Raw genomic sequence first — 26,857 nt, forward strand, 5'->3', positions numbered from 1 at the left:
AATGATTTTAATTCGAATTGCAACTAGCATTCACTGAGGACATATTAAAATGAAACACTATACAACAAAAAGACTGAAATAATTCAGTGACAGTAAAATTAAATTAAATGCAGCTAACATGAACCTAACCAAGTACAATGTGAAATGAGTGAATACAATGGCAGGATTCTTCATATGAGATTTATTAATATACACATTCAGATGCAGTGTGAGTGTTATGAGCCAAAGTCAATAAGAAGAGAAAACTAAACAAAAAATCAAACAGACATCAAACCAATATAATGCAAGTTAACATCTTAAAAAAATTCACATTGTTTACTTAATGCAGTAAGTATTAAATAAGTGACATCTATACATTTACTCAGTGGATTATATTACATAGCACAACGGCCTCCAGCACTGAATTAAACCTCTTTTTCTCCCATTGGTTTGCTTCTTGAGGTCCTCCTACACACTAGTGAGTGAGAGATACCCACATTTTTGATGTGTCTGTATCATTGCGCCTGCCTCTGTGTGGAAAATATCTGACCACTAGAGGGCACCATTAGCATACCCTATCGTCAAGGTTCTTCTTAACTGTCTGTGGGCCGGTGAATGGTCCCAAAGCTTACTGGATTCCTTGCTAGCCTGGAGTTAGAACGGACGGTGAGAGGGATAGCTGTCCTTCACAGGGCCTTCTCATCCATTAGCTAATTTTTGGGATGATTTCTACTCCATTCTACTCCATTTCTACTACCATTTTGAAGGCCTGTGGTTATACAGGGAGGGTATCGCTACTTTAAGCCTCTAGTAGCTATTATTTCTAGTGTCGGTCTACACCTCTTCATCTCCCCCCGTTGTCTCTGTCTCCATTCAGTCTCAGCTTATTGATTCCACTGAGGGGATGAGCTCCTCGTCCCTCCTCATCCTCAGCCCTGGCTGGGCACACAGAGGGACTGTAACCGGTGGGTCAGCGTGGTCTGCAGGCCCTCCAGGGGTGGGTAGTCCAGCTGTGAGCCCGCTGCGGTTAACCCTGAGGTGGGGTGAAGGAGGCTCTGGAAGTCCTCCATCTCAAGGAAGACTGGCATCCACTGGAGAAAGTAGCTTTCACAGAACACAGCCAGCTTCGTAGCTCCACACAGCTGATGAATAGACAGACACAGAGAGGAGAGAGAGAGTGAGAGTCAGTCATCAGTATTGATACCTAAGCTTCTCAGAGAAGCATTCATTTTATACTATATTTTTACGAGACAACTTTTCAATACATCAACATATCTATAGATAAAAATGCAAGTCATACAATATGATATCTGATTGTGATAAAAAAAAGAATACACCCAATCATGAATGTGAAAATATATAAATATTGCCCCACAGAATTGAAAAAGAAATAGCAGAGAATGGTGCTGTGTGTCCATTTTAATACAATGAGTGTGTGCACCACCTTCCCATGAGTGCAAAATGTGTGTTCTCTCCTCACCCTGGCTTTGAGGTAGAGGCGAACAGCATTTTCCAGCTGGATTCTGTCGGAGCACAGAATCTCACACTGCCTCTTCAGCGCCCCCACCTGGAAAGAGTCAGCCACTGCCACGAGCTGCACCAAGAGGCATGGAAAAAGACAGTCATTCTCAAAACAGATCCTTAACACCAAAACACTTTGGCAGACAAGTAACAATTACAGTAAGAATGAAATATGTGGACCGTATATCGTGGCTTACCTCCAGCAGGTCTGGCAGAGGAGCCCTGAGACACTCACTTCCACCACAGTACAAGTAGCTCATCATTCTCTACACACACACACAGACAGACAAAGATTGGGCGGATGAGCGATAGACAGAGAGCAGGCCAGTGTTCTTAAATATAAAACCTCATTTCCCAGAGTGATCACAACAGCTGTGTGATCACAGGACACCAAGACATTTTTACTGAAAGCTATACAAGTTATATCCATTCAAAGTTCATATTTGATTCCACACTAGAGTATCTGTTAAGTAATAATGGAACCAATATGGTACCTATGATAAAGGCTTGGGTGTGTAATATGGCCTTTCAGGCTGTTACCTGGAAGGTGGTGTAAGTGATGTTGGTAATAGGGATGGGTATATGCTCTAGCAGTCCACTAGAGGGCAACGGCCCAAGCAATGCTCTAAACCTGACCAGGAGAGAGGGGCAGAGTTAGAAAATACAGCTAAACAGAGAGCATAAAAATATCAATGTGTGTGTGTGTGTGTGTGTGTGTGTTTAAGCCTTCTTATCCTTCTATTTCCCACCTCTCTGAGACGGACATGAGCAGAACTCTGTGGGCGTAGAATGGTCGTCCCTCAACCACAAATGTCACGTCAGACATTTCCCTGTTATTCAGGAAGTGAGCATCTGAATAAAACCCATAAAGACAAACAAGACCAATTGTTACACAACAGAAACACAAAACAGGATCATGGATTTATCTTTAACCAAAATTGACTCTACATTTAGGTGTTAACCTGTCAATCTTAGTGTCCTTATAGAACAAACATTCCCTGCCTTTTAGGGGGTCGGTGTGGCTCTGACATGACAGCTAAACAGAGAGCATAAAAATATCAGTGTGTGTGTGCTTGTGTGTGTGTGTATGTGTGTGCGTGTGTGTGTGTGTGTGCGTGTCTGACGTGCAGTGTTATTACCCAGTTGTGCGGAGGGTATGTCACGCGCGGCTAGAATGGGAGGAGGAGGAGCAGAGCCGAAACAGTGGCTAAAGATGGCTGCCAGCTGTCTGATGAGGTCATCATTCTGTGGTGAGAAGGATAGTGGTCTATCTTAATATCTTGGCTATATCCATATATCATACCAAACAGTTTTTACATATTACAGAGTCATTTACGATTATTTAGTAATTTATTTAGGATCTGCTTAAATTTCAGTTTTTATTGATTAGAATATCAAGTTCACAGATCATTGCAATGAGGAATTAAAACCTCAGCGATCCACTCAGAAAAAATATACAAAATCAGATAAAGGGTGACAATATCTAAAATGATATCTCCTTTGAAACTTTACCTGGGTAGTTTTGAAGATGTTAAACATGAGGGGAAGGCCTTCAGAGACCAGGGCCTGGGAGTACTCGTCACGCCCGATGGAGTTGAACTCTGACAGGAGGGAGAGTAGCACATCAGTCCTGGACTGCTGGTGGGCACTCTGGAGGGACTGCAACCACACGTGCAGCCTCCAAGGCACACCTGGGAGGGAAGAGGAGAAGAGACGAATTATAAAGCTGAAGAAGCAGCTGCAAAATAAACAGAAAAAAATGATATAAAGAGGGATTTGTGAAAGACAAGAAAGAAAGAAGGCAGGAGAGGGGAATATAAACTGTATACACGAAACAATTCCTCTAAAGCACTTTTTTTCTTGGGAGTGGTACAGCAATCAGTCATGGGCCACATACCCAGTGTGCGGAGCTCCATAGTGACATCCAGATAGCCGTGCTCTGCGCTGTGGAGGCAGGCCTGCTGCATGGCTCTCATCCTGGCCTTGCAGAGCCGTGGCGCCCCCTGCTGCCTGGAGGTCCTTGCCTGGGGCCCAGACTCCTGCAAGCCCTCGGCCAGGATCTCCTCCAGGGAGAGCACCTCCTCCTGCCGGCCCTCATGGTGTGAGAGCAGTTTACGCAGCACGTTCCTGCAGGGGAGGGAGAGATGGGGGGTGTTACACGCATACACACACACACACATCATGCATCTTACATGTAAATGTTTTTCTTTTTCTCTCTCTCTCTCTCTCTCTCTCTCTCTCTCTCTCTCTCTCTCTCACACACACACACACACACACACACGCACACGCACACACCCACACATACACACACACGCGCTCAAACACATACACACACATACACACACACATACACACACACACACACACACACACATACAGACGCACACAAACACACACACGCACACACATACACATATGTACTGTACCTGTGTCCATGAGCAGCAGCATGACTGAAGCAGTTCATGTCCTCATACAGTGATGATGTCAGAGCATCCCCACCATGCATCTGGAGCAGAGGATCCGACCCTCGATCCAAGAGCAGACTCACCATCTCATAATTACCTGCAACCATGACAACACACACAGACACATTGAAAATAATGCACTTCCAGCATAAAGTTCATGGCATGGATTTACGACAGATTAAGCCCCAATCCAGAGTAGTATGTTGTCTAAAATGTCACACCATTGATAAAAGAGGTTCTGTGTGTGTGTGTGTGTGTGTGTGTGTGTGTGTGTGTGTGTGTGTATGGGTGTGTGTGTGTGGGTGTGTGGGTGTATGTGTGTGGGTGTATGTGTGTGGGTGTGTTTGTGTGTGTGAGAAAGCGAGAGAGAGAGAGAAAGAGAGAGAGGTTGGGAGCTGTATGGGGCTGTTGTGTTGGTGAGTGCCTACCTGCAGCAGATGCCAGCTGAAGGGGAGAGGGTGCCCAGCCCTGATGCCCACCCTTAATGGCAGAGCCCTCCACATCTGCTCCCACATCCAAGAGCAGCTACACACACACACACGCACACGCACACGCACACGCACACACACACACCACACACACACACGCACACATACAAACACACAAAGACACATCATACATCACATATAGTGCAGTGATTTGAGAACAATACATTCATACAGAACACTGCTTAAGCTAAAGATGGGAGGTGAATAATGCCTGTATTGCCTTGATGCCTGCATTTGACAACTACAGTATCCTACAAAAATCATGTAATTGTCATATTGTTCTGGTTAGGCCTGAGGGTTAAGGTTGTGCTATGGCCTTACCTGAACTACAGACAAGTGCCCATGCAGAACAGCAAATGTCAGGGCCACCCAATCACGCGTGTCGGGATGAACAGAGGGGTGAGAGGAGGAGCAGGCTGGAACCTGTGAGGTACAGAGAGATAAGGGAAGAGAAGAGAAGGAGGGAGAAACAAAGAGAGAGAGAAAAGGGGACACCATCAGTCTGTATTTATCCTGAACTCATGGACAGGTGTTTTTTCTCAGTTTGGTCAGTAGATGAAGAGAGATAACAGGGAGACAGTAGGTGTTCTTACCGACACCTCCAGGCTGGCCTCAGCATCAACAAGCATCTGCACCAGGGCCTCATCCCCAGCCACGCACGCATACATCAGAGGAGTCATGCCCTGAGAGAGAGAGAGAGAGAGAGAGGGAGAGGGACAGAGAGAGAGAGAGAGATGGAGAGAGAGAGAGAGTTGGAGAAAGAGAGAGAAAGAGAGAGATGCATTGTCAGATTCCTGGATATACACAATACAAGTCTGTCCTGTCTAAACCCATTTTGTTCTTTGGCTTTCCCAACCGTAACAAAATGATAAATTAACTCTTTCCCCTGGTTTGTCTCATCTAAGTACACAATATTTCCAGTGCCAGGTTTTTGCCTGTGTGTGTGTGTGTGTGTGTGTGTGTGTGTGTGTGCGTTCATATGTGTGTGTGTGCATTCATATGTACCTGGTCGTCCTTAGTATTCACCCCCTCTGGTCCCAGCAGCTGAATGGCCTGTCCAATCAGATCGCTGCGTCCACAGTTGAGCATCCTGAAGCCCAGGTCCAGGTTGAACTTGTCAGTGGCCGCTCTGGAGTCTAAACGCTTGAAGGAGCTGATGCAGCACTCTGGCCTGGGCGAAGAACAGAGGGCAAAGACAGAAACGGGTGAATAGTGTTCATTACACTAAAGCCAATATTCATAGTTAGAAGTGGAGAGGGATCAACTTAATTATCTGAACTTTAAGTTGGGTAATTAGAGGGTTAAAACCCCAGGCCTGTGCTGTCTAGTAACAGTAGTAGAAATAGTAGTAATAGTTGTTGTTGTTTTTGTGTGTGTGTGTGTGTGTGTGTGTCCTACTCATTTTCACATGTTCAAGTAAGGAGAATCTACTGATTCACTTGGCTGCACAGTGTTTGTGTTGTTGTGTGACACATAATAGGCTCTTTATTAATATTTGGATGCTGTGGTGTTGTAATCAGTATTGGTCATTCCAAATAAATGAATCATCTGTATGTGTGTATGTTTGAGAGAGTGTATGTGTCTGTTTGTGTGTGTAGGAAAGAGAGCGTGCGTCTGTCTACCTCAGTTGTCTGGGTTCACAGTCGAGTCCTGGTAGCAGTAGTCGGGCGGCCTGTCTGACGTCATCGCTGTCGAGCAGCAGACTCCGCCGATGCTCAGCGTGGGCCAGAGACACACGCATCCACTCGCCCAGTGGAGGCAGCAGCACATACTGCCTAACACACACACAGACACACACACAACAACAAAAACAATTTAAGCAAAACAAACAATAATCATTAAAAATGGGAAGACTTGCCAAAGTTGTTACAGTAGCTACTGTACTGCAAAGATGGTGTTGATATAAAACACATCAAATCTTGAAGTCACATGAAATTTGTCTAGTGTGTGTAGCTGTCCCTTTGTGAGTCTATTCATGTGGGCATGATCCCTCCATGAATAACTCACAGTAACAGGATTACACTTATCTTTATTAAGACGGAAACATGCATTTAAATTTTTGCTGTAAACCATGCTTTATAAATGTGTCTATATATCAGTCTTCTGAAAAAAAGGCTTTAGTGGTTTTGAGGGGTGATGGGGGTTGAAATCCCATAGGGCCTATCTGACCTTTGACCTTGCTGACAGAAAATCTGTCCGCCTAAAACAAGGAGCCTGTTTTATCTACAATATGCACATATCCTACACTCAGGGCTACAGAGGAACATATTGTTAAGGACAAATCACACACACACACACACACACACACACACACACACACAAACACCCACACACAAGGTCAGAGAGGGTAAACAGTGGCACCAAACAGCAACCCAGCTGAAGTGAGGCATGAGGTTATAATCACTACCAGACCATACCCCCACCACCACCACCACCACCACCACACACACACACAAGTATCCTACAGTGTGACACAAATTAAAAAAAGACTTAAACAATGATTGATTTCAATCCATTAATTCAATGGAAGATAATGGTATTATTGTTGTGAGATATATGTTCCCTTAATGTGTATGGTAACATATTGTTGTAAATTATCATACCTTTCTCGATTGAGGGCCATTCTGGGTGGCTCCAGGTTGGGGTTTTCTAGAGATTCCATCTGTAGGCTGCGCAGGAAGTAATAGAGTGTATGCAGTGCATCAGGTGACCAGGAGACCAGCTGGCGGCGGCCATTTTTGAGAGGGCTGAAACCTAGGCCAGCAGAACACTGGACCTGCATGTGGTGCATGGCTCTGGACACCAGATCACCTAGTGGCACACACACACACACACACACACACACACACACACAAACACACAGAGAGAGAGAGAAACGGAAATAATGTTACAGTGGCCCTAGACTCAACAGAAATGTCATTTTTTTTTGTCAAGATTGTTTAGTTCAATTTCATTCAATTTGAAATAAAAATGTGCCAGGAATGTGCTGGCCTCAGCACCACGACACACAATAGTCTCAAATGCTGTTTCCAGTTTCCCAAGAGAGAGAGCTAGTCCTCCTCTCAGTGTAAAAGCTATTTCTACTTCCACGAATGAATAGACTTCCATGAATATCTTTCCTTGTTAGGCTATTAAGAGCGGTTCTCGAGTGATACAAATACAAGCAGTGTCTGTGGATTCGATCTGGGGGCCGGAACAGCGCTCTGATGGAGCCGACACAGGAAGAGAGAGAAGCACCAGAGATCCAGCGTCAGGAAGATCCATCTGTACCTGAGCCTCGGAGTGGAAGAGATGGAGGCCACCTGGCACTGAACGACCCCAAGCCTCCTCTCGGAGGAGGAGGAGAGGGGGAAGAGAGAGCACAGGGGGGAACGGATAGAGTGAAGAGGGGGAGATGGACAAAAGGCAGGAGAGGAAGGAGGAAAATAGAGAGTCCTCTAAGAGAGAGAGAGAGAGAGAGAAAGAAAAAAAGAAAGAAAGAAAGAAAAAGACAGGGGAGAGAGACAGAGAGATGGAAGAAGAGAATCTGCCCGTGCCATTAGAGGAGAAGAGGGATAGTGGGGGAGAGAGGAGGGGAGGCTGGGGGCTTCTATAGTATGGATAGACAGACAGAGAGGTAGAGAACGGAAGGATGAGAGGGGTAAACGGAGAAAGAGAGGAAATAAGAGAGACTTGTGTGTCTGTGATGATCATTATACACAGCCAGTAGCTTATCCAGGAGTCCATGATCACCACATGAAAATCCCATTAATGGAGAGAGACGAGAGAGGGAATGAGAGGGAAGGAGAAAGGGAGAGAGGAAAAGAATAAATGTAAAGAGAAATCTCTAAAAGGCACTACTGTTGAGAGGACAACTCTTCTGTGTTTCCCACCACTCCCAATGAAGGGTCTTTACCAAAAACAGTTTATCTCACAGAACTGCCATTTCAATAAAACACACAATTTAGGGTGTGCTGCATTTTAAGAAAATTACAATTACTTCATCCATGAATTTTCAGGGGGAAAAAAGATTCTTTCTTTCTCTGTTTAAACACCTCAACAAATGACAAGGATTGCCTTTGTGTTGGGCGCTTAAAGAGACTGTTTGTTTCAATGGGGCTGCTCCCATCGAGAGGTCTGGCTGCACAAAGCCAGGTCTCACACGGTGGACAGAACCCGATTTTTCCCTTTTGGGTCCCACATAAGATGCTCTTGTGCAGCCAGGGAAATGGTCCCCCTCCCCTCTGGTGTGGGCTGGGCAGAGAAGGACTCAACCTGAGGCAGGCCGAGCAACGTAAACAAACCCCCCCCAGTAGCAAGAACACATCGCTGATTCATACATAACAACCTGGGTCATTTAAGTTAAGTACACTCACACACACGCAAACACACGCCAGGACTTCTCCCCCACCCCCACCCCACCCACGCACACACTGACCTACTTGTGTAATGTTATCCACTTGACCCCTAACGATTCCTTGTGGAGTGTGGAGTACAATTCACAATGTTGGGGTAATAAAAAAACAGGAGAGAAAAAGTGAAGGGCAGATTGGAATAAAGAGCAAAGGGCAGGACAGGAGGAAAAAGACCCAAGGAGGAGAAATAACAGTAATAGAAATGAGAAGAGTGTCACTTTATCTGCTCTGAAGACTGAGAACATGAAGAAGGAGGCAGCCATGACAGGAGAGGAGAGGAAAGGACGCAAAAGAACGGTAAACAGGGCAAGAGAGGAAATCAAAAAGGTCAGGTCAGAGGTGAGGTTGTATTGGTATTGAGGTGACGGGTTGCAGGTGAAAGGGGAGAGGTGATAGGTGACATGTGAGGCTGTAGTTCTGAAGTGTTTGTGTGTGTGTACGGAGGTGCGAGTGTGTGTTAGTAACTCACTGAGCTCGGAGATGCTGCCCACGCAGGTGGCCAGGAGTGCCTGCTCCAGGGTGCGCAGCTCCAGCTGGGCATAGGCGTCCTCCCGCCGCTCCACCCCAGCCTCCACCTCAGAGTAGCGGCTGAACCGCGCGGGCAGGGACAGCTCACCTAGACACACACACACACACACACACACACACACACACAGAGACATGCACACACAAAGGCATTTAATTTAATTTAATGAATTGTGGCAAGTTTTTCTCAGACAACACATATACACACACATAATCTTATATGAGCAAACGCACGGAGAAGGGGCTTTTAACCAACTGCATCCTTCAGATTGTGTGCACCATTTATTCACAAGGATAGCAGGAGAGGCTAGGAGGAAGAGAGGAAGAGAGGAAGCGGGAAAGAAACAGCAGCAGGCCTGAAGGGTGTGTCTCTGCATGCACTACTTGTTGCTGTGGTTATCTCTCTCCCCCCCTCTCCCTCATTCTCTTCTCCCTCTCTCTCTCCCTCCTTCTCCCGGGGTCAGAACTGGGGTGTGGTGGGCTGGTGGTTGGGCTTGTCTGCCCACAGCAGCCTCGCCCCACTGCTCCCTAATTTACCCAGGAGACACTGCAGGAACTGGGCAACGCTATTATTCTGCCCGTGGCCAAAATGCCACAGTTCAGACAACAGTGCCGTGTCAGCTACACTGTACTGAGCTGCACTTGAGTACAGATAGGCTGATGCATAGTTTTATGTGAATGTGAAGCACCGAGTTACACACACCTCATAAAACTAAACACAATGTCCAAAACTGTGTGTGTCTGTGGTGTGTGTGTTGAGTGTGTGTGTGTGTGTGTGTGTGTGTGTGTGTGTGTGTGTGTGTGTGTGTGCATGTCAGTGTTTGCATACAGTGCATGACCCCTGCGTTCTTTTGAGGGGCTGGTCTCTTTGTGTAACGACACTGTCTGCTATGGGAGAGAATGTGCTGACTCACCACTGATAGTAACAATGGGATACACACACACACACACACACACACACACACACACACACACACACTTTTGGCTGGACACAATTGACTCAGTGACACAGAAATCTGCAAATCTGCTCTGGCTCCATCCAGTTATATTTCAGCTCCAATGAAGGAGATCACAAAGCCCTTTTCAGTGGGAAGCTGGAGTGGCAAAGCAATACATGCTCAGAGTACCCTTCATCTGCTCCACACACACACGCACACACACACACACACACACACACACAAACAGTTTTTGGTGTGTGTATGTGTGTGTGTGTGCGTGTATGTGGCTGGGTGTAGGTACTTGCAGACTGGGAGCTTGTGGTCTGTACAACATGAGCAACAGTTCATGGTCATTACCTCAAACTAGCTCTATGGTTTTCTTATTATAAAAAAGTGAAAACTGTCCAGGAGTAAATATAGTTCTCCTGTGACCAAGTTACGCAAATGGCTGCCGGGGTCATGGCCCCCCTGGTGTGTGTGTGTGTTTATGTGTGTGCGTGCGTGTGTGTGTGTGGGTGTGTGTGTGTGTGTGTGTGTGTGTGTGTGAGAATGTCAGAGAGAGAGAGAGAGAGAGAGAGAGAGAGAATAGAGTTGGCTCTATGACTATAAGTAATGCTTTATGCGATCCATCACTGCCGTCACAGCATACACACTCACGTGCATACACACACACACACACACACACACACACATATTTAACACACGCACACACTCTCTCACTCACACACATAGCACGGTTTCCCACGCATCACTGCCATTGCTGAAACCGTAGCGTGCGTCATCAGCAGGCACACACGCTCACCCTCTCCTCAGCTGACCACACATACATATACACCCACAGCAGATGCACCCGTGAATCCATCTGCTTCCCTCGTTGGCCAGCACGGTTAAAACCCCCCTCGTAAACATTTTACAGGATCTGACAGACAGACTTGAAAACTAATTTTGGCAGAGCAGTGTCTGTTGCATTATCATTATATTAATCATTAGTAATCTATATCATCTAGTCTATTAGTACAAGTAGACAGCATCTAGTGCTTAATGATGCCTACTCTTATACAGTAATGAAGGCCTGTGAAGGAGGTTCAATAACAAGTTTCACTGTGTGTGTTATCTAAACTCTATAATGACAGAGGTGTATTTGCCAAAAGAGCACAGTCCTAGAGCAAGGAGCAGAAAAGGAGACGGAGCAGAGTGTCATGGCGGCCCACGAATGAGGACCTCATGTGTTTATCTTTGTGTTTCAGGTCAGACGAGACACACAGGGGGACCTTTGGAAAAAGCACCTTCTGCATTTTAAAACAATCATACTGCGGAAGCCTTGTGCCAACATGATGCTCAGTTGCTCGCCGTCAACCTCACACACTGCTTTTACTGACCAGAGGGTTTATTGGCCACTACCTTTACTGACCACTGGGTTTACTAGGCCCTGACCTCTCAAGCACCCCACACACTGCCACCAGCAGGTTGCCTGCATGGCCTCGAGTCAGACTCCAGATCTCAGGGGTGAAAGGTCAGAGGTGACAAAGTCAGGACAGATTCATGGGGGTCAGTCCCTCTGCTGTCACTGGAAGTGCGCTGGGATTTACAGCAGTGTGACTTCAGAAATGTCCACCACAACAACCTCCACACAGCAATCCAACTGTGTCTGTGTAATAATGAAATGGACAGGAGAATCCCTTCCTTAATAGTAGAGTGTAAAACTGAGGCTAATGGCTAAATGGCACTAATGCAGCATCATGATACTGATATTTTAGATTATGCTTCAGTTAGTGCACACTTTCACACACTTTCTCTCTTGTGTAACAGATCGTGTTGATTAGATCCAACTATGTCCTACCCTAATTACTAGAGCACACAAATTACAAAGAGACTTTCATGCACACAAACACACACACACATAGACTCACACACACACACACACACACACACACACACACACACACACACACACACACACACACACACACACACACACACACACACACACACACACACACACACCCTACCTATTCTTCTAGCCTTCACCCCTAACAAGTGGGGTGTTCACGGAGGACAAAGCCAAACAGAGAAGCTCTGTTAAAGACTCAGTATGGGGCAGTTGCCCACATCTCATTACCTTTAAACACAAGCACACAAGCACACACACACACACACACACACACACACACACACACACACACTCACACACACACACACACACACACACACACACACACAGTTCATTCACCTTGAACCACAAGATTGTTTTCTTTCGCTCTTCCTCCTACCATATGCTTAGCAGTGTGACCCAGTAGCACCACACACAACGGCCCTCTCTGTGCCTGGGGCAAGGCCAGCCACAGAGGGGGGAGCAGCAGCAGGAGAAGCCGGCCAGCGCTGGAGATCGCAAGCAGCCCATATCTGACCGTTCATCCACACTGCCAGTCCAGGCCTCTTTGGCATAGAGAAGGTGCTGGCTGTGCTGAAAGACTAATTGTTTGCGGAATCTTGAAAATAATGAGCATAGAATCGATACGTGATGATGTCAGGCAGAATCCCTAAATCCATTCCCATAAATGACACGACCATTCTTAGAACCAAGCCTGGAAGAGGGCTCTTTTAAATGTGTCAGAGTCTGCCATGCATGAGGACTTTTACTGTCAAAACCACACTGACCTCTCTCCCCTGGCGGCCTCCCAGGAAGACTAACGTGGAGAGTGTGTGTCTTCTCCTTCTCTAACCCACAGAGGAGTGTGTGTGGAGCAGATCACTCAAACACCACGCACGCCCTCTCACACACACACACACACGTAAATATACAATACTATAAGTGACAGGTTCTTTACAGATGCTGTTCAGTCATTCAGCGACAAAAAGGCACAATCCCATCTCTAACAAACCCACAGCTGTAGCTACATTTCTCATCTACACACAGCACACTCAGTAGAATGAACATGCACCTCCACAAATCACATTTGTCACTTATTCACAATCAAAGACACTTGTGTCATGTCTAACCTATTGATAGAAAAAGATAAAAAGAAAAACACAAATACACACACACCAACACACACCCGCACAGACACACACACACAAACATAAACATACACACACACACACACACACACACACACACAGACACAAACATAAACACATACACACATGCACAGACACACAGACACACACACACACAACCAGACAGATGCTGTTCCGGGGTTAAATGTTGGGGTTAATCAGTGTCATAAAAGGGACACTCCTGCTCATAAACACTGGGCCAGTCTCCTCATATATCAGTCACTCCCTGTGTCTCTAACAATGAGAGCGCAGACCAGCGGTCCTGTTAGACTCCCCCCAGAGGATAGAGAGAGACAGACGTTCAACAAAAGCTTTACGGCATCATATTCCTGTCACACGAGAGTGGACAACACCCTTGAGAGACAGGTACAACAGCAGAGAAATAATCACAGAAAGAAAAACAAGACAGAAAAGAGATAGAGACAGAGAGGGAGAGAGAGGGACCATCAGTCACTCTCCTCAGAGGGAAAAAGCTAAGAGTAGAACATTATCTAGTGTGTGTGAGTGCTTGGCTCTGTGTGTGGTGTGTGTGTGTGTGTGTATTTGTGCATGTGTGTGTGTGTGTGTGTGTGTGTGTGTTTGTGTGTGTGTGTGTAAGAATTATTGCTCTCCTAGCTAAATGAAATGCCCATCTGTTCACAGGATGAAGATGAAACTGCACATCAAACACACAAGAAATATTTTTCCACCACAGCAGCAGCAGCAGCAGCTATTTCAATAACACACTACTAGCTGGGACTTAGCTGTAACAGGAATACACACACTGCCCAGCCGCCATGAAAACTCTTCTCTTCGTGGGGTGGATCATTGAATTATACATCAAAACTGGGAGATCCACTGTTCTTCTCCAACACAATTCTTGAATAGGAGTTTTTGCAGCGCATGATCCCAGTCCCTGTTGTGATTATCTTCTGTCAGCAAGTCAGTAACTACCGCAGTGTGATGGACTAACATGTCACAACCTAGATAGCAGCTTAGTGGTGTGGGCCAAAGCCACTCCAGAGTTGTGTCTCCAGTAGTGTAGGATATATATATGTGTGTGTGTGTGTGTGTGTGTGTGTGTGTGTGTGTGTGTGTGTGTGTGTGTGTGTGTGTGTCTCATTGAGAGTTTAAGCTTGTATTTATGAGTGTGAGGGTGTGCTGTCGCCAGCAGTTTTTTAGAGCCAAGGAAAACTCCAGAGCTGTATTAAAGACTCAAAAAACTAAAGCAGAGAAAATGTGAGTGTGCGAGCTGGATGCTCCATCTTGCACCACTGGGATGCTGATAACGGCATGCAAGGCCACGAGGAACCTCACAGTCAAGAGTACGTGTGCTGCAAACAACACAACAAACTATAGCTTTTGTTTGCAGAAGTTCTCACGCGTCTTTGATTCAATTCCATGTCCAAGTCATGCATCTGGCATTGTTGGGAGATTTAAATGACCAAAACTGTCCCTATAGAATTCATCTCATTCCATGAATTGACCAATAAATCTAGCATTTGCCACAGTGTCAGATTTAAAGACCTGTCTTGTTGTTGCGGACTGAGTTCACTGTAGAGGCACGGGTCATCTTCTTATTTAGGATTTATTGAAGGCAACAAATCAGTGAGGTTAGAGGTCGAGTGTTAAGGAGCAGGACCTCTTGTGACCACACACACTCTGACACGCCCATGCATCTAAAACAACACCACACACACATCGCCAGTGTGCCTTAAATATATCCAGCTCTCTGCTCTCTGGCTTTCTCCCTCCTCCCATTTTGAAAAAGCATAGAAAGCCCACAGTGCTCTCTGTGTACTTGTATACCTCACCCATTTATTCTGTCCAACACTCACACACCTACACCCACACACAAAAGTGTGTACAATAACAGCCACTGAGAGTATAAAGCTGTGTGACTTGTATGGGTCCATAGACGTGTAGTCAAGTCTTCCACCAGAGTCAGGCAGGATGTGACACTTCTGAACAATCACACTTTTGTTTAAACATTTTGATAGAACTGTCAAGAATTTCATCACGTTTTCCCCTTTTTAACTTTCCTTTCCACTAATTATATGAATTGGTCATAAAACCTGGACATTTCCTGAATTTGTCATAAAACACATTCATTAAAACAAAGAAAATTGGCACCTTTTGTTAACACAGGTAATGCGCTGATGTGGAAAGAGGCGTGTGTTGCCAAGACCTGGACGCTTTTAAAAGCTAACCAGGGATCCTTAAGGGTTTATTTCTAACCTTTATGAGGTGCTAAGCACTGTGAACTGCGTAGTGAGTGACTTTTTAAAAGCTCAGGGGGACCGTGGAACACTTTAGGAAATGGGAAGTGTGCTTACCTCCAAATGCGGAGCGGCTCAGGAAGGGGAGAGGGAAAGGCTAAATGTTGGGGTCACAGAGCATGGCAGACATGATAAACAAATAGTACTGAGCACTTGTTGGTGGTGTTGTCGCTGTCATTTCCGCCGGCAGGCATGTGTCGTTTGTTCTCTTTCCAGCACTACATTTCATCGCTGCATTACTGAGAGGAATCCTCCAGAATGCCTCTCCGAGTACCAATGTCACAAATTCCTAGAATTCTTTGGTGATGGCCCTCAGCTGTTCACAAAGGTTCTAATATACTCTGTCCTTTTGCGTCTGTACACTATCCAACCAGAAACAATTGTTTTTGGCGCCTCAAAACCAGCCCTGGATACAGCCCACAGACACAACTAAAATGATCGCCAAGATGTGGATTTGGAATGACAGTTCATCAAAAATAGTAATGGACGGTCATGAGTACAACTTGTATGATGTCATTAATACCATCATACTGAGAACATGGCCCTTGTAACAGGACCATGACAGGTAAACAGAATTTGTGTGTATACGTCACATTCACACAGCAGGTGCTAACACCATGGTAAGTAGATATGGGGTCAGAGGTCACATTGGACAGATGTCTGCAAACTGCACACACACACACAAATAACACACACACACACACACACACACACACACACACACACACACACACACACAGAAAGAGAGAGAGAATCTTGTTCTCTCATAACTGCATGTGCTTGGTACTATACAAACTTTTCTTACTAAGCTTGTGAACTGGCATACTCAAGAAATGGCTGACAAGTGGAAACTGTCCTGGAATATTCATAAATGTTCTACAGCAACAAGTCTTTCATGTCATGACAGAAAAGATGAGAACCAGGGAACTGGAACCAAGACAATGGACTCTCTCTCTCTCACACACACAATCTCTCTCACTCTCACACACACACACACACACACACACACACACACACACACACACACACACACACACACACACACACACACACACACACACACACACACACACATACACACGAAAACACGAGCACACGCGCATACTCTCTCTTTCTCTCGTGTGCTTTTAACAAAGAAAAAAGGATTGTAAAAGAATGTCTTCCACCCATAACACAGCCCGCAACCACTGAGGTCCGTGAGGGAAGCCTGTGTGTGTTTAGTGCAGGGACCTCTCCTAATGTATTTATGCTGAAATTGAGCGTGACGTGGAGCAGGCTCATTTCCGCGGTTTGGGGCCTCGCTCTCAGAGCTGAACCCAACCAAAAGCCTGGAGCTCCTCATTTAAGAGAGCAGTTAAATGCTGATTGGAGGGCACAACCTCCCAGTTCTACAGTCAGGAGGTTCCCACCAGACCAGAACAGAGATAGAAAAAAATACATCCTCCCATCTCAGTATTCAATTAGATTACACTGGGCTTAGGAGCAATGATCTACAAAAGACCTGGATGGCTGAAACTGTGATAATGGCCAAATTAGCTTCACCAATTACTCTCCTTTGATGTATGCTGTCAGAGAAACTTTGCTGAGATTGGGCCTCCAACAGTGATACTACCTCACCAATTAAGACTCTCAGTCATGTGACCTGCGTTGTACCTGTGACGGCTCTGTTCACCCACTTCCTCCACTCTAATGAGTAATTTCCTGCCTATTGCTGCGCTCCTGTGAGCAGCCTTTAACACTGAGTCACGGATTTAATGTGGGGAGCTGGACCGTGGCTATCAGAGGGAACTTCCGCCTCTTACTCGCTCCATAGATAATTTGTGAAATGAGCGCATCCTGTCTGTGGGCTATTCTCCCCTCAGATCTTCAGATAGTTTCTCTGTCTGTCTGAGAACTTCAGAGCTCAGCAATTCTTTAACTGTTGACTTTGCTAAAATCACCAACAAACACACACACACACACACACAGACACTGGTATCTTTCTGATTTGTCATTATCAAGTACTTGATGATGTTGATATGTTGATAGAGTTACTACACTTTGTTCCTATGCATAAAGACAATATTCTGAGTATTACACTAGACTCTAGAGGTTTGCAGCTTGCAATCGTTTCTGGTAATAGACGTCAAGGACAAATAGCTCTCTGTCTGTACAATAAAGCTAAGCTATGGCGAAGAAACAGCACAGGACTTAGTTAACTAGGTTAAAACACCAGTACCCCTGGCTGGCTGTACTATACAGCAGTTTTAGTCGAGGGAAAAAACAGCCTTTGGCTACTGTGCTGTGAAATCCACCTATGAAAAAAAGCACTGGGTCTTAAATGCAACATCAATCAGCAGTCCGACCTCAGTGTTTGTGGTCCACAGCGGAGGAGTGCGTCTGTGTTTGTGTGTTGCACTGACACACTAACACCGCCTTCCACTCCCCCGAGAGCGGCCTGGTCTAGAGGATCACTGCTGATACTGGGCCAGCTGTCTGGGAAACAGGGCTGAAGTTTCAGTGCTGGATTTTTCCTGCTGTGTGACCACAAAAAACCTCCTCTGGGCTCTCTAGGCAGAAGACTGTACTTTGAATGGAATACACACAAACACACACACACACATAGAGAGAGAGAGGGAGAGAGAGAGAGAGAGAGAGAGAGAGAGAGAGAGAGAGAGAGAGAGCGAGAGGGAGAGGGAGAGAGAGAGAGAGAGAGAATAATACATTCCTATGAACAATAGAAAACACATTGATGTACATTCGGTTTTAGTGTGAAATTGGTTTCACATGTATTTTGCAGTACACATCTAATTAAACGTGTGGGGCAAAGAATTTTCAAAATATAGAAATCCTTTGATTGCTAAATTTGTCTCACACATAAAACTTAAATACATGGAGCTGGCTGTTTCAGGTTTTCAGGCAGAAACTCCATTGTCAGAGCTTCCAGCCAGAGAGGATTGCTATTTTCACTTCAGCGCTACTACACCACAGAATGGAATGGAATGGTGTGGACAGCTGAGAATGGAGGAGAATAGGTCTCTAATTAGAAGAAGGCGTCTGCACAGGTGACTGTGCCTGTTCTTCTAGCAGACAAGATTGGATATGGCACACAAGCAGAATGAGCAGCACAAGGGCCGAGGACGGGAGCTGAGGGAAAGGGACGGCAGCACAGAGGAGAGCCTGGCCGTTCATCAAGCTGTTGAAAATGTTAGGGTCCTTGAAGAGTTCCAGATGTGTGTGTGTGTGTGTGTGTGTGTGTGTGTGCATGTGTGTGCGCGCACAGTGTGGTGTGGCATGTGAGTGAGAGGACTCACTGTGTGTGTGTGTGTGTGTGTGTGTGTGTGTGTGTGTGTGTGTGTGTGTGTGTGCGTGCGTGTGTGTGTGTGCAGCCAGTTTCTGCTGCTACTACTCCCTTCCCCCACCAACCACACTCAGGAAAAAGACCGGATTCACACGTCCAGTGCTCCCACCCAGGGTTCCATCAACACCCTGCCAGATCTCCTAACTGAGATGAACTTTAATGGAGTTTAATGTGTTTAAAATATAATGAGGAGTAACTTCACACAGGGACGATGGAATTACAGTGTAAAAGTCTGAGAGCTGGCTGATCGAACCTGACACAAGCAGATGAACTATGTGTGTGTGTATGTGTGTGTGCAAACTTACTCTCTCACACACAGAAATGAGATTTTCAGACTGTCTACATATAATAATCATACTTCTACAAGAACATGAGCAGTGCAAAGAGGAAGCTTTATGTCATATAAAACCATGCCCAGTATTTTCACACAGCTACAGGATTACATCCTAACTCCTGCACATTAACTCATGCGTGGTTCCACGTAGATATAGAGTCATATATTTTGCACCACTTATAATATATGCCATAGATTATGGCAAAGCCATTAGATGTTCACATAAAGGAGGACTATATTAAAGTACATTTTTATTCCTTATGACTTCCACTTCACTTTGCCAGATGGTTCCTCGTGGCCCAGTCTGCCACAGATCTTCTCATGAGCTGGACAGTGGACAGATCCAAAACCAGATTCCTCTCAGAGGAGACCTGGGGCTGATCAAAACCAGATCTTAGAAAAACCAGAATCGGAGTTGGACCCTGGCTCCTGTCCTGCCTTTGCTTTCGGGGCTGCCTCTCAACTGTTATGCCTCTAACACTCAGTCACTAGAACAAAGCCCTTTTATTTGTGTGTGTGTGTGTGTGTGCGCGCGCGCATATGTGTTGTGCTTGTGTGTGAGTGAGAGAGTGAGAGGGAATTGGTGTCAGTGTGTCTGTGTGTGCAAGAGAGTGAAAGAGAGACACTTAATGTGTGTGTGTGTGTTTGTGTTTGTCTGTGTGTGTACATATAATGACCAGGCCGTGGGGAAACCCCACACAAACCATAATTACAGCACGCCAACAGCCTCTCAATCATGGAGCAATGATGAAGGGTAAACTGTGGAGAGACAAAACACACAAACAAATGTCCGCTCCAGGGCACACACTCTACCGCTTTTCACTCTCTCTCACACACACAAAATCAGGTCTCATCTGTCATCACACAAACTACCTGCCGCTGCATACTTTAAGCTGTGTTGGCATTGTCTTCTGGGTCTGAAGGTGCTAGCATCAAGACGAACAATACCACTATTCAAGCAATGCTCTATATTGTTATCAAATAACCTTATAAACCTTCATCTAGCATGATCAAGGGTAATTGATCTAGATGAGATGTTCATCCAACAAGCTGATCATATATCGTTTCAGAGGTTTTTTTGTTGGCATGCCAGAGAGCTGCCATGCATGCTGCTCGGGGCATGTTAGCGCAGCGCAGTTCCATTGAGCGCGGAGCCGTAATTCTGCAATCAGGATTCATTAATGAGCGCCTTACATAATAACAGCGGCTGCGGTAAGAGGTGCGCTTTTGAAGTCTGAAAAGAACGGGTCATTTGAGCGCTTATCAACAGAGCTGAGCATGTTCGAAACTACAATGAAACGCTTTGTAATTATTATGTAGTTGGGTACGGATGATTTTAGGTTAAATTACTCCGTCTCAAACCCACCCAAAACGTCAGTGCTCAGAATGATGGCAAACGATGAAAGAAAAGTTAGAAGTAACAACTTCTACATGAACACATTAAAAACAATGTTTATGTACATGAGAAATGTGTCTTACCGTTAGCGTTTTTTCCGCAAATCAGATGTTCGTACTGAAGCATGACACCGTAAAGTTCAGCATCGTTGTTGACAACTGCTTCCACCGCATCCACTCCAACAAGTGCGCGGCCACCGAAACTGCTGTGTGTAGTCTGTCTATGCCAAAGCAAGACACGGAAACCTATCTCCTCTAGCAAACTCTCAATGCAAGCGGTGAGACAAATTGCTGCGTGTTCGTGAATTCGCACCGACACCCGAGTGTCCACCATCCAGCGAAAAAATCGTCCAACGTGTAAGGTGAGGTCGCAGCGGGCTGATTTACCTTTACGCAGGGTCTCCCCGGAGCTCATGCTAAAGAGGGAGATAGCTTTGACCGTTGCCGAGAGACAGGTCTCCGCTAGAGCCCAGCTGAGCACCAGGCGCACGGCGCTCTGGACCTCAAAGCGAGTGCAACGGCAATGCATTACACTGAGACGTTGTGCTTCTCTGGAGATCCGCAGAAGTGTCCTTCGCAGAAGCACTGATATTCTCCGAACGGCCTCAGTCGAAAACATCGCATCCTCCCCAGACACTTTCTGCAGGACTTTAGCCACATCATCGTAAGTCCAGGGAAAATCTTCCAGCTCCGGTAGCCGGGGGCATTTGTTCAGCACGTCCTCTGGCTCTTCGGGGAGTGCTGCGTTAACAGTGTCCCAACTGTTGTTGCGGCTGTTCATTGAACCCCCATGGCACCACCATCCCGAGCGATGAGGAGCACTGGTGTGCGCCTGGGAGTTGCATCTGGATGAGGGAAGGGAACGATAGGAATCCCCGGCGCCATACCCAGAGTCCAGCGTCAGATCCTCCAGGGTTTTTGTGTTCGGACTGCTCGACACGGCCATGTCAGTTAACTGGTTCGTTCAGCAACTTAAAACTTTTAAAGTTTTGCCAGAGAATTTGAGTGGTAGTCCTACCCCTGAGTGCCTAAAGTAGTTTATGCAGACGACGGCTGGACGATGAATGGCTGATGAATCTCGACGAAAGTGTTTTTCCAGAGTAATGAGCTCTGCTTTTGTTTCAGTGATTAAATATACGGCTTAAATACACGTCTGTTGAATAGATCTTTTTCGCACCTCCACGCCTGACTGTGTTCGCTCACAGCAGGAGAGCAAGGCTCAGTGAACGCGCACACTGTCAACATGCTTTAAAAGAGAGAGGCACGCGAGCAGCTGACGACTTGTACGCGCCAATAGGCATTCGGTATTTTTGTAGCCAATCAGATATCGGTGCGCCCTAACAAGAGGTACCATACATAGACATAGAAATACCATACATGTACCTTCTCAAATCCTAAGACATGGCTTTTGGGGCACTAAGTCATGAAGGAAATCCATTTTTCTGCCATGTCATGTCATAAGAATGGACTTAAAGAATGACAACCAAAAACCTATTTGAATGGTGACATAAATACATAAGTAGCCTAACTAGTATTACCTACATGTATATAACTACATCACTAAGCAATCGATAAGCAGGGCTACATTATAAGAGCCCTTTCAACTCAGTTTACTGTTAAGCTGCCTTTTAAAAAACATTCTGGGACATTGTTTAAAAGGACTTCACATGTTTTATTCTGAAAATAATGGAATGAAGCAGCATGAAAATACTAAATAAACAATTTCACAGAAATCATTTCTTGAGTGGCCATGACTGATATATATATATATTTTTTGTATTTGCTTCTATGAGGGCAGCCATAACTACAGATTGCTTGAGAAGTGAAGTCAAACTGTTGCTTTGATCAGTCCTAACACATCATGACGCAGGAGCTGCAAAGTACTGTAATCCTATCACAGTTTCAACAGTGAGAAAAGAGTGACAGCTTGTGTGACTTACAGAGTCATGGTGCAAGAAAGGCCAACAAAGAAAGGGCAGGGTTAAAGATAGGCAGAAATTGTAATGTGTGTGCTTTTACCCTTTCTGTGTATGTACATGGAAGCAGTTAGCCAGTTGTACTGATTTACCACACACACACACACACACACACACACACACACACACACACACACACACACACACACACACACACACACACACACACACACACACACACACACACACACACACACACACACACACACAAATACCCAAGCACCACACAAACACAAGCATACCTACACACTCACACACGCAGACACATTTGCACGCACACACAACCACACCACACACACACACACACACACACACACACACACACACACAAGCATGCCCACGCACTCACACATGCAGACACACACACACTCACACACACACACACACACACATACACATGCAAACACACACATGTGTACACAGGAGCATGCCCACGCAGACACACACTCGCGCACACACAAAGACACACACAAATGGATACACAATACATTAGCACCTGATATTCACTCCAAAACATACACATACATTGATTTGTGCACAAACAAACCATGACTTTCTACTGAAATGTGCACATACTGCATCTAACCTTACACTATAGTTATAAGGTAATCAAAATGATGTCCTTCATCACTTGCATGACTTGACTTGAGTTTCCTTTCCTTCAACCGAGGAACCTTTCTCATCACAGCATGTAAGGTTCTAGAAAATGGCTGGTAACAGTTGCAGCCATGAGTAGGCAGCCTTTCAGAGTCAGTCACAGCCCAGCGATGCTTCCATCTCCGTATCTCTCTTTAAGGCTTCCGGAGAGTCTGTGGATGTTCAGTACCCTGGAAGGGCCGATTTTTCTGCTTTTTTTGAGGGCAGTGAAATGTTATCTTGCAGCTAGCCTTTAGGAAGCTTCTTTGTCTGAGAGTTCCACATTCCGCGCTTGGAGTGGAAGTAGTGGAAAAAGTTCCTCAGGCGGAGCCTTTCCACCTCCAGTCCGTTCTGCAGAACCCTGGGAAAGAATGGAGGAGAGTATAGAACAGGGCAAAAGAAGAGAGATGAACTGTAATTGCTGATAACAAATGACCAAGACCCTCAGCCTAGAGTCACACCCTTTTGTACTAGGCCAGGGTCACAAATTATGCTGAAATGATGGTGTGTATCATAAAAGGGACTTATGGAGATAAATGCCAAAGGGTGTGAGTATACCTATCCAGCAGTTCCCAGTCCTCTCCTCCCCAGCGCTCTTTAAACTCCTCTGTGTTCATGCCTCCCACCCGGTCAAAGTCTGACTTGTACAGACCAAGCAGCCCAAAGCCATTCACCTCCCAGTAGCCTGCACAGGACAACACAAAAAGCACTGTCACCATTTGATTGTGTGCGTGTGTCTGTGTCTGTGTCTGTTTGTGGGTTTGTGTGTGTGTGTGTGTATGTGTGTGTGTGTGTGTGTGTTTGATACCATCTGGCTCCTGCGGTGTAGCTCCACAGTTGAGTCTCATAACAATGGGTGCGAAGGCCAGCCTGCCCTCTACACAGTGCTTCCTGATGCTCTCCAGCAGAGTGGCAGGGAAGTGGATGTGCAGGTCACACAGGAATACTATGCTGTGACTGTCCTATCACACATAAACACACAGAAATATGTACGTACACACACACAGACCAATGCATACCAACACACACACACACACACAAACACACACACACACACACACACACACACACACACACAAACAAATGGTTAAATACCACATATTAGCATCAAATCTAATATAACTGAGAAACTGACAAACAAACAAACATACATTTCACATTGTCAATTAAGCAATACTTATGCTTGTGTAATATCACAGTTTCAAAAATATCTACTGACATTGGATTTGATGCAAATCACACAGTTGAAGTTGTCAAATATCCAACTTTTCTCTCTTTCTACCCACACAAATCCTAGCAAGACACTCTGCAATTGTGCCCTCTAGTGTCCATCTATTGTCAGTGCATTGACGCGTGCATCAATAAAAGCAGTGCTCTCAGCATGGCTGGCTGTATTGTGATCCTGTGGATTCTCACCTGGATGCTGTCCACACCTGCCTGCAGCCCAGCTGCACGTTCAAAGCGACCTGCACGCCTCAGATACTCATACCTGTAAACACAACACACACACACACACACACACACACACACACACACACACACACACACACACACACACACACACACGGACACAGAAACACAATTACAGACACAATGGTCTAAAATCATACAACACACTATGAGTTACCACGGTACTGGTAACATCTATCGATGAAATCTATCAGGACCCAAAATAATGGCTTTCCCTCTTCCTTTCTTTCCATTTCTTTCTTTCTTACTTTCCATCCTTTCTTAATCCCTTTCTTTTCTGTCATTCTTTTTTTTACCTTTTGGAGTCAAGGGACTCACTAAGCCAATATTACACCAGTGGAGCATGGCCCAAAGAACATCTGGGGCAGTTATATCCCAGTCATGAACCTTATAGTTTAATTATGTGCAGGATAACTGTTACACTGCAGCACAGTAGCTCCTCCAGTCTTAAAGGGACAGAGCCACACAACCACAATCTAATAATATTCATACTGAATGCAGGCTATTCATATTTGTTTTTCATTGTCATCAATCAGTCAATCCTGTATTAATGTACCTTAGTGTCATTATCATCCTTGCTTTGTGTTACTGTTACTGTGCATAATTATTCATATCTGTATTTTTGTCATTCATATCATAACAGAAACCATAGTAACACTGCTATCATGGTTCACGGTTCACTGTCACCCATGCTCACTAACCCATGGGCCCCATGGTGCAGGTGAGCTTACCTGGGTAATGAGCTCTACCTCAGGGCCGTCTCCCCTGTTCATTAATCCATGAGCCCCATGGTGCAGGTGAGCTTACCTGGGCATCAAAGCTCTCCCTCAGGGCCCTCTCCCCTGCTCATTAACCCATGGGCCCCATGGTGCAGGTGAGCTTACCTGGGTAATGAGCTCTCCCTCAGGGCCCTCTCCCCTGCTCATTAACCCATGGGCCCCATGGTGCAGGTGAGCTTACCTGGGTAATGAGCTCTCCCTCAGGGCCCTCTCCACATCCATGTCCTCACTCTGGAAGTCCACGATGACCACACTGAAATTGTCGTCTTGAGTCTCCTGGCGCAGTGCTTCCATGTCGGAGATGAACTGCACCACCCAGCGAGCCTGGTTCTTTACTAACGATGGAAGAGGGGAGGAAGGGGACGAAGAAGGGAAGGAATGAAGAGGTGAGTAGGGGAGAAGAGGAGAGGGAGAATAAGGAGGAATATGGAGAAGAGCAGAGAGAAAGTGTTGAGAAGAGGAGAGGGGTAGAACATTTTCTAAAGGACATGAGATGTATATTTATACATGTGGATAAACTGACACTTAATTGAATAGCCATTTTTTTTTCTTTAGTTCCTACCCACCTACCTGGCACCACGAAATGCACCATGACATCATGTCTCCAGCGGAGGACACTGGGCCTGCAGAGCAAGGGCCTGGTGTAGCTAGGGCCCCAGGCAAGGGTGGCATGCTCCTGGACACTGCTGCGGCTGGGCACTGGGGACCGGGGGGGCACAGAGTGGGCAGGAGAGGCAGAGAACGTGGGGGAGGAAGGGGCGCCACCCTCCCGCATCTCCAAGCTGTCGTCCAGGCGGCTGCGGCGTAGCAGCAGGTAAATATATTCAGAGACGCGCACCACATTTTTTCCTCCCTCCAGCAACACCAGCTCCACCAGGAAACGGTGCCCCCTGGCTGAGTCGCGGCGTTTCTCCACGTTAACGATGCGCTGCAGAGTGTAGATGCTGTGAGAGAGAAAGGCCAAAGGAGATAAAAAAGGGAGAGGGAAGAGCGAGGGAGAAGGAAGAAGAGTTCAGAGGAGAGGGAGAAAAACAAGACTACCAGAGGGGCATGAGAAAGAAAGGAGGCAGATAGTGGATAAACACACACAACACACACACACACACACACACACACACACACACACAGACACAGACACAGACACAGACACAGACACAGACACAGACACAGACACAGACACAGACACACACACACACACACACACACACACACACACACACACACACACAGACACAGACACAGACACACACACACACACACACACACACACACACACACACACACACAGACACACACACACAC

The 26,857-nt window shown here is 45.9% G+C and overlaps 2 protein-coding genes across 2 annotated transcripts in view; both read right to left on the bottom strand.

Annotated features, from left to right (window-relative positions):
* Window positions 1–166: 166 nt before the first annotated feature.
* On the bottom strand, window positions 167–22,007 carry LOC105899725 (ankyrin repeat and BTB/POZ domain-containing protein 2-like). The gene is made up of 17 exons (XM_012826939.3): window positions 20,779–22,007; window positions 9,317–9,463; window positions 7,057–7,264; window positions 6,076–6,228; window positions 5,459–5,624; window positions 5,047–5,136; window positions 4,775–4,876; window positions 4,394–4,490; window positions 3,927–4,062; window positions 3,398–3,627; window positions 3,013–3,191; window positions 2,640–2,745; window positions 2,250–2,352; window positions 2,041–2,131; window positions 1,698–1,766; window positions 1,460–1,573; window positions 167–1,121 (listed from the first exon to the last, which is right to left on the bottom strand). The coding sequence occupies exons 1-17, from the start codon at window positions 21,638–21,640 to the stop codon at window positions 909–911; spliced, it is 3,066 nt and encodes a 1,021-aa protein (XP_012682393.2). The 5' UTR covers window positions 21,641–22,007; the 3' UTR covers window positions 167–908.
* Window positions 22,008–23,101: 1,094 nt separating this feature from the next.
* The window catches only part of LOC105899726 (N-acetyl-beta-glucosaminyl-glycoprotein 4-beta-N-acetylgalactosaminyltransferase 1-like), a 55,079-nt gene continuing 51,323 nt past the window's right edge, over window positions 23,102–26,857 (bottom strand). Inside the window, exons 17-22 of the mRNA XM_031568613.1 lie at window positions 26,126–26,499; window positions 25,737–25,890; window positions 24,723–24,795; window positions 24,115–24,268; window positions 23,865–23,991; window positions 23,102–23,667 (exon numbers count right to left, since the gene is read on the bottom strand). Of these exons, the coding sequence (XP_031424473.1) occupies window positions 23,553–23,667; window positions 23,865–23,991; window positions 24,115–24,268; window positions 24,723–24,795; window positions 25,737–25,890; window positions 26,126–26,499 (997 nt within the window). The 3' untranslated portion in view covers window positions 23,102–23,552. The remainder of the gene's footprint in view (window positions 23,668–23,864; window positions 23,992–24,114; window positions 24,269–24,722; window positions 24,796–25,736; window positions 25,891–26,125; window positions 26,500–26,857) is intronic.

Source organism: Clupea harengus, chromosome 6 (genome assembly GCF_900700415.2).
Source record: "Clupea harengus chromosome 6, Ch_v2.0.2, whole genome shotgun sequence".
In the NCBI taxonomy this organism is placed as follows: Eukaryota; Metazoa; Chordata; class Actinopteri; order Clupeiformes; family Clupeidae; genus Clupea; species Clupea harengus.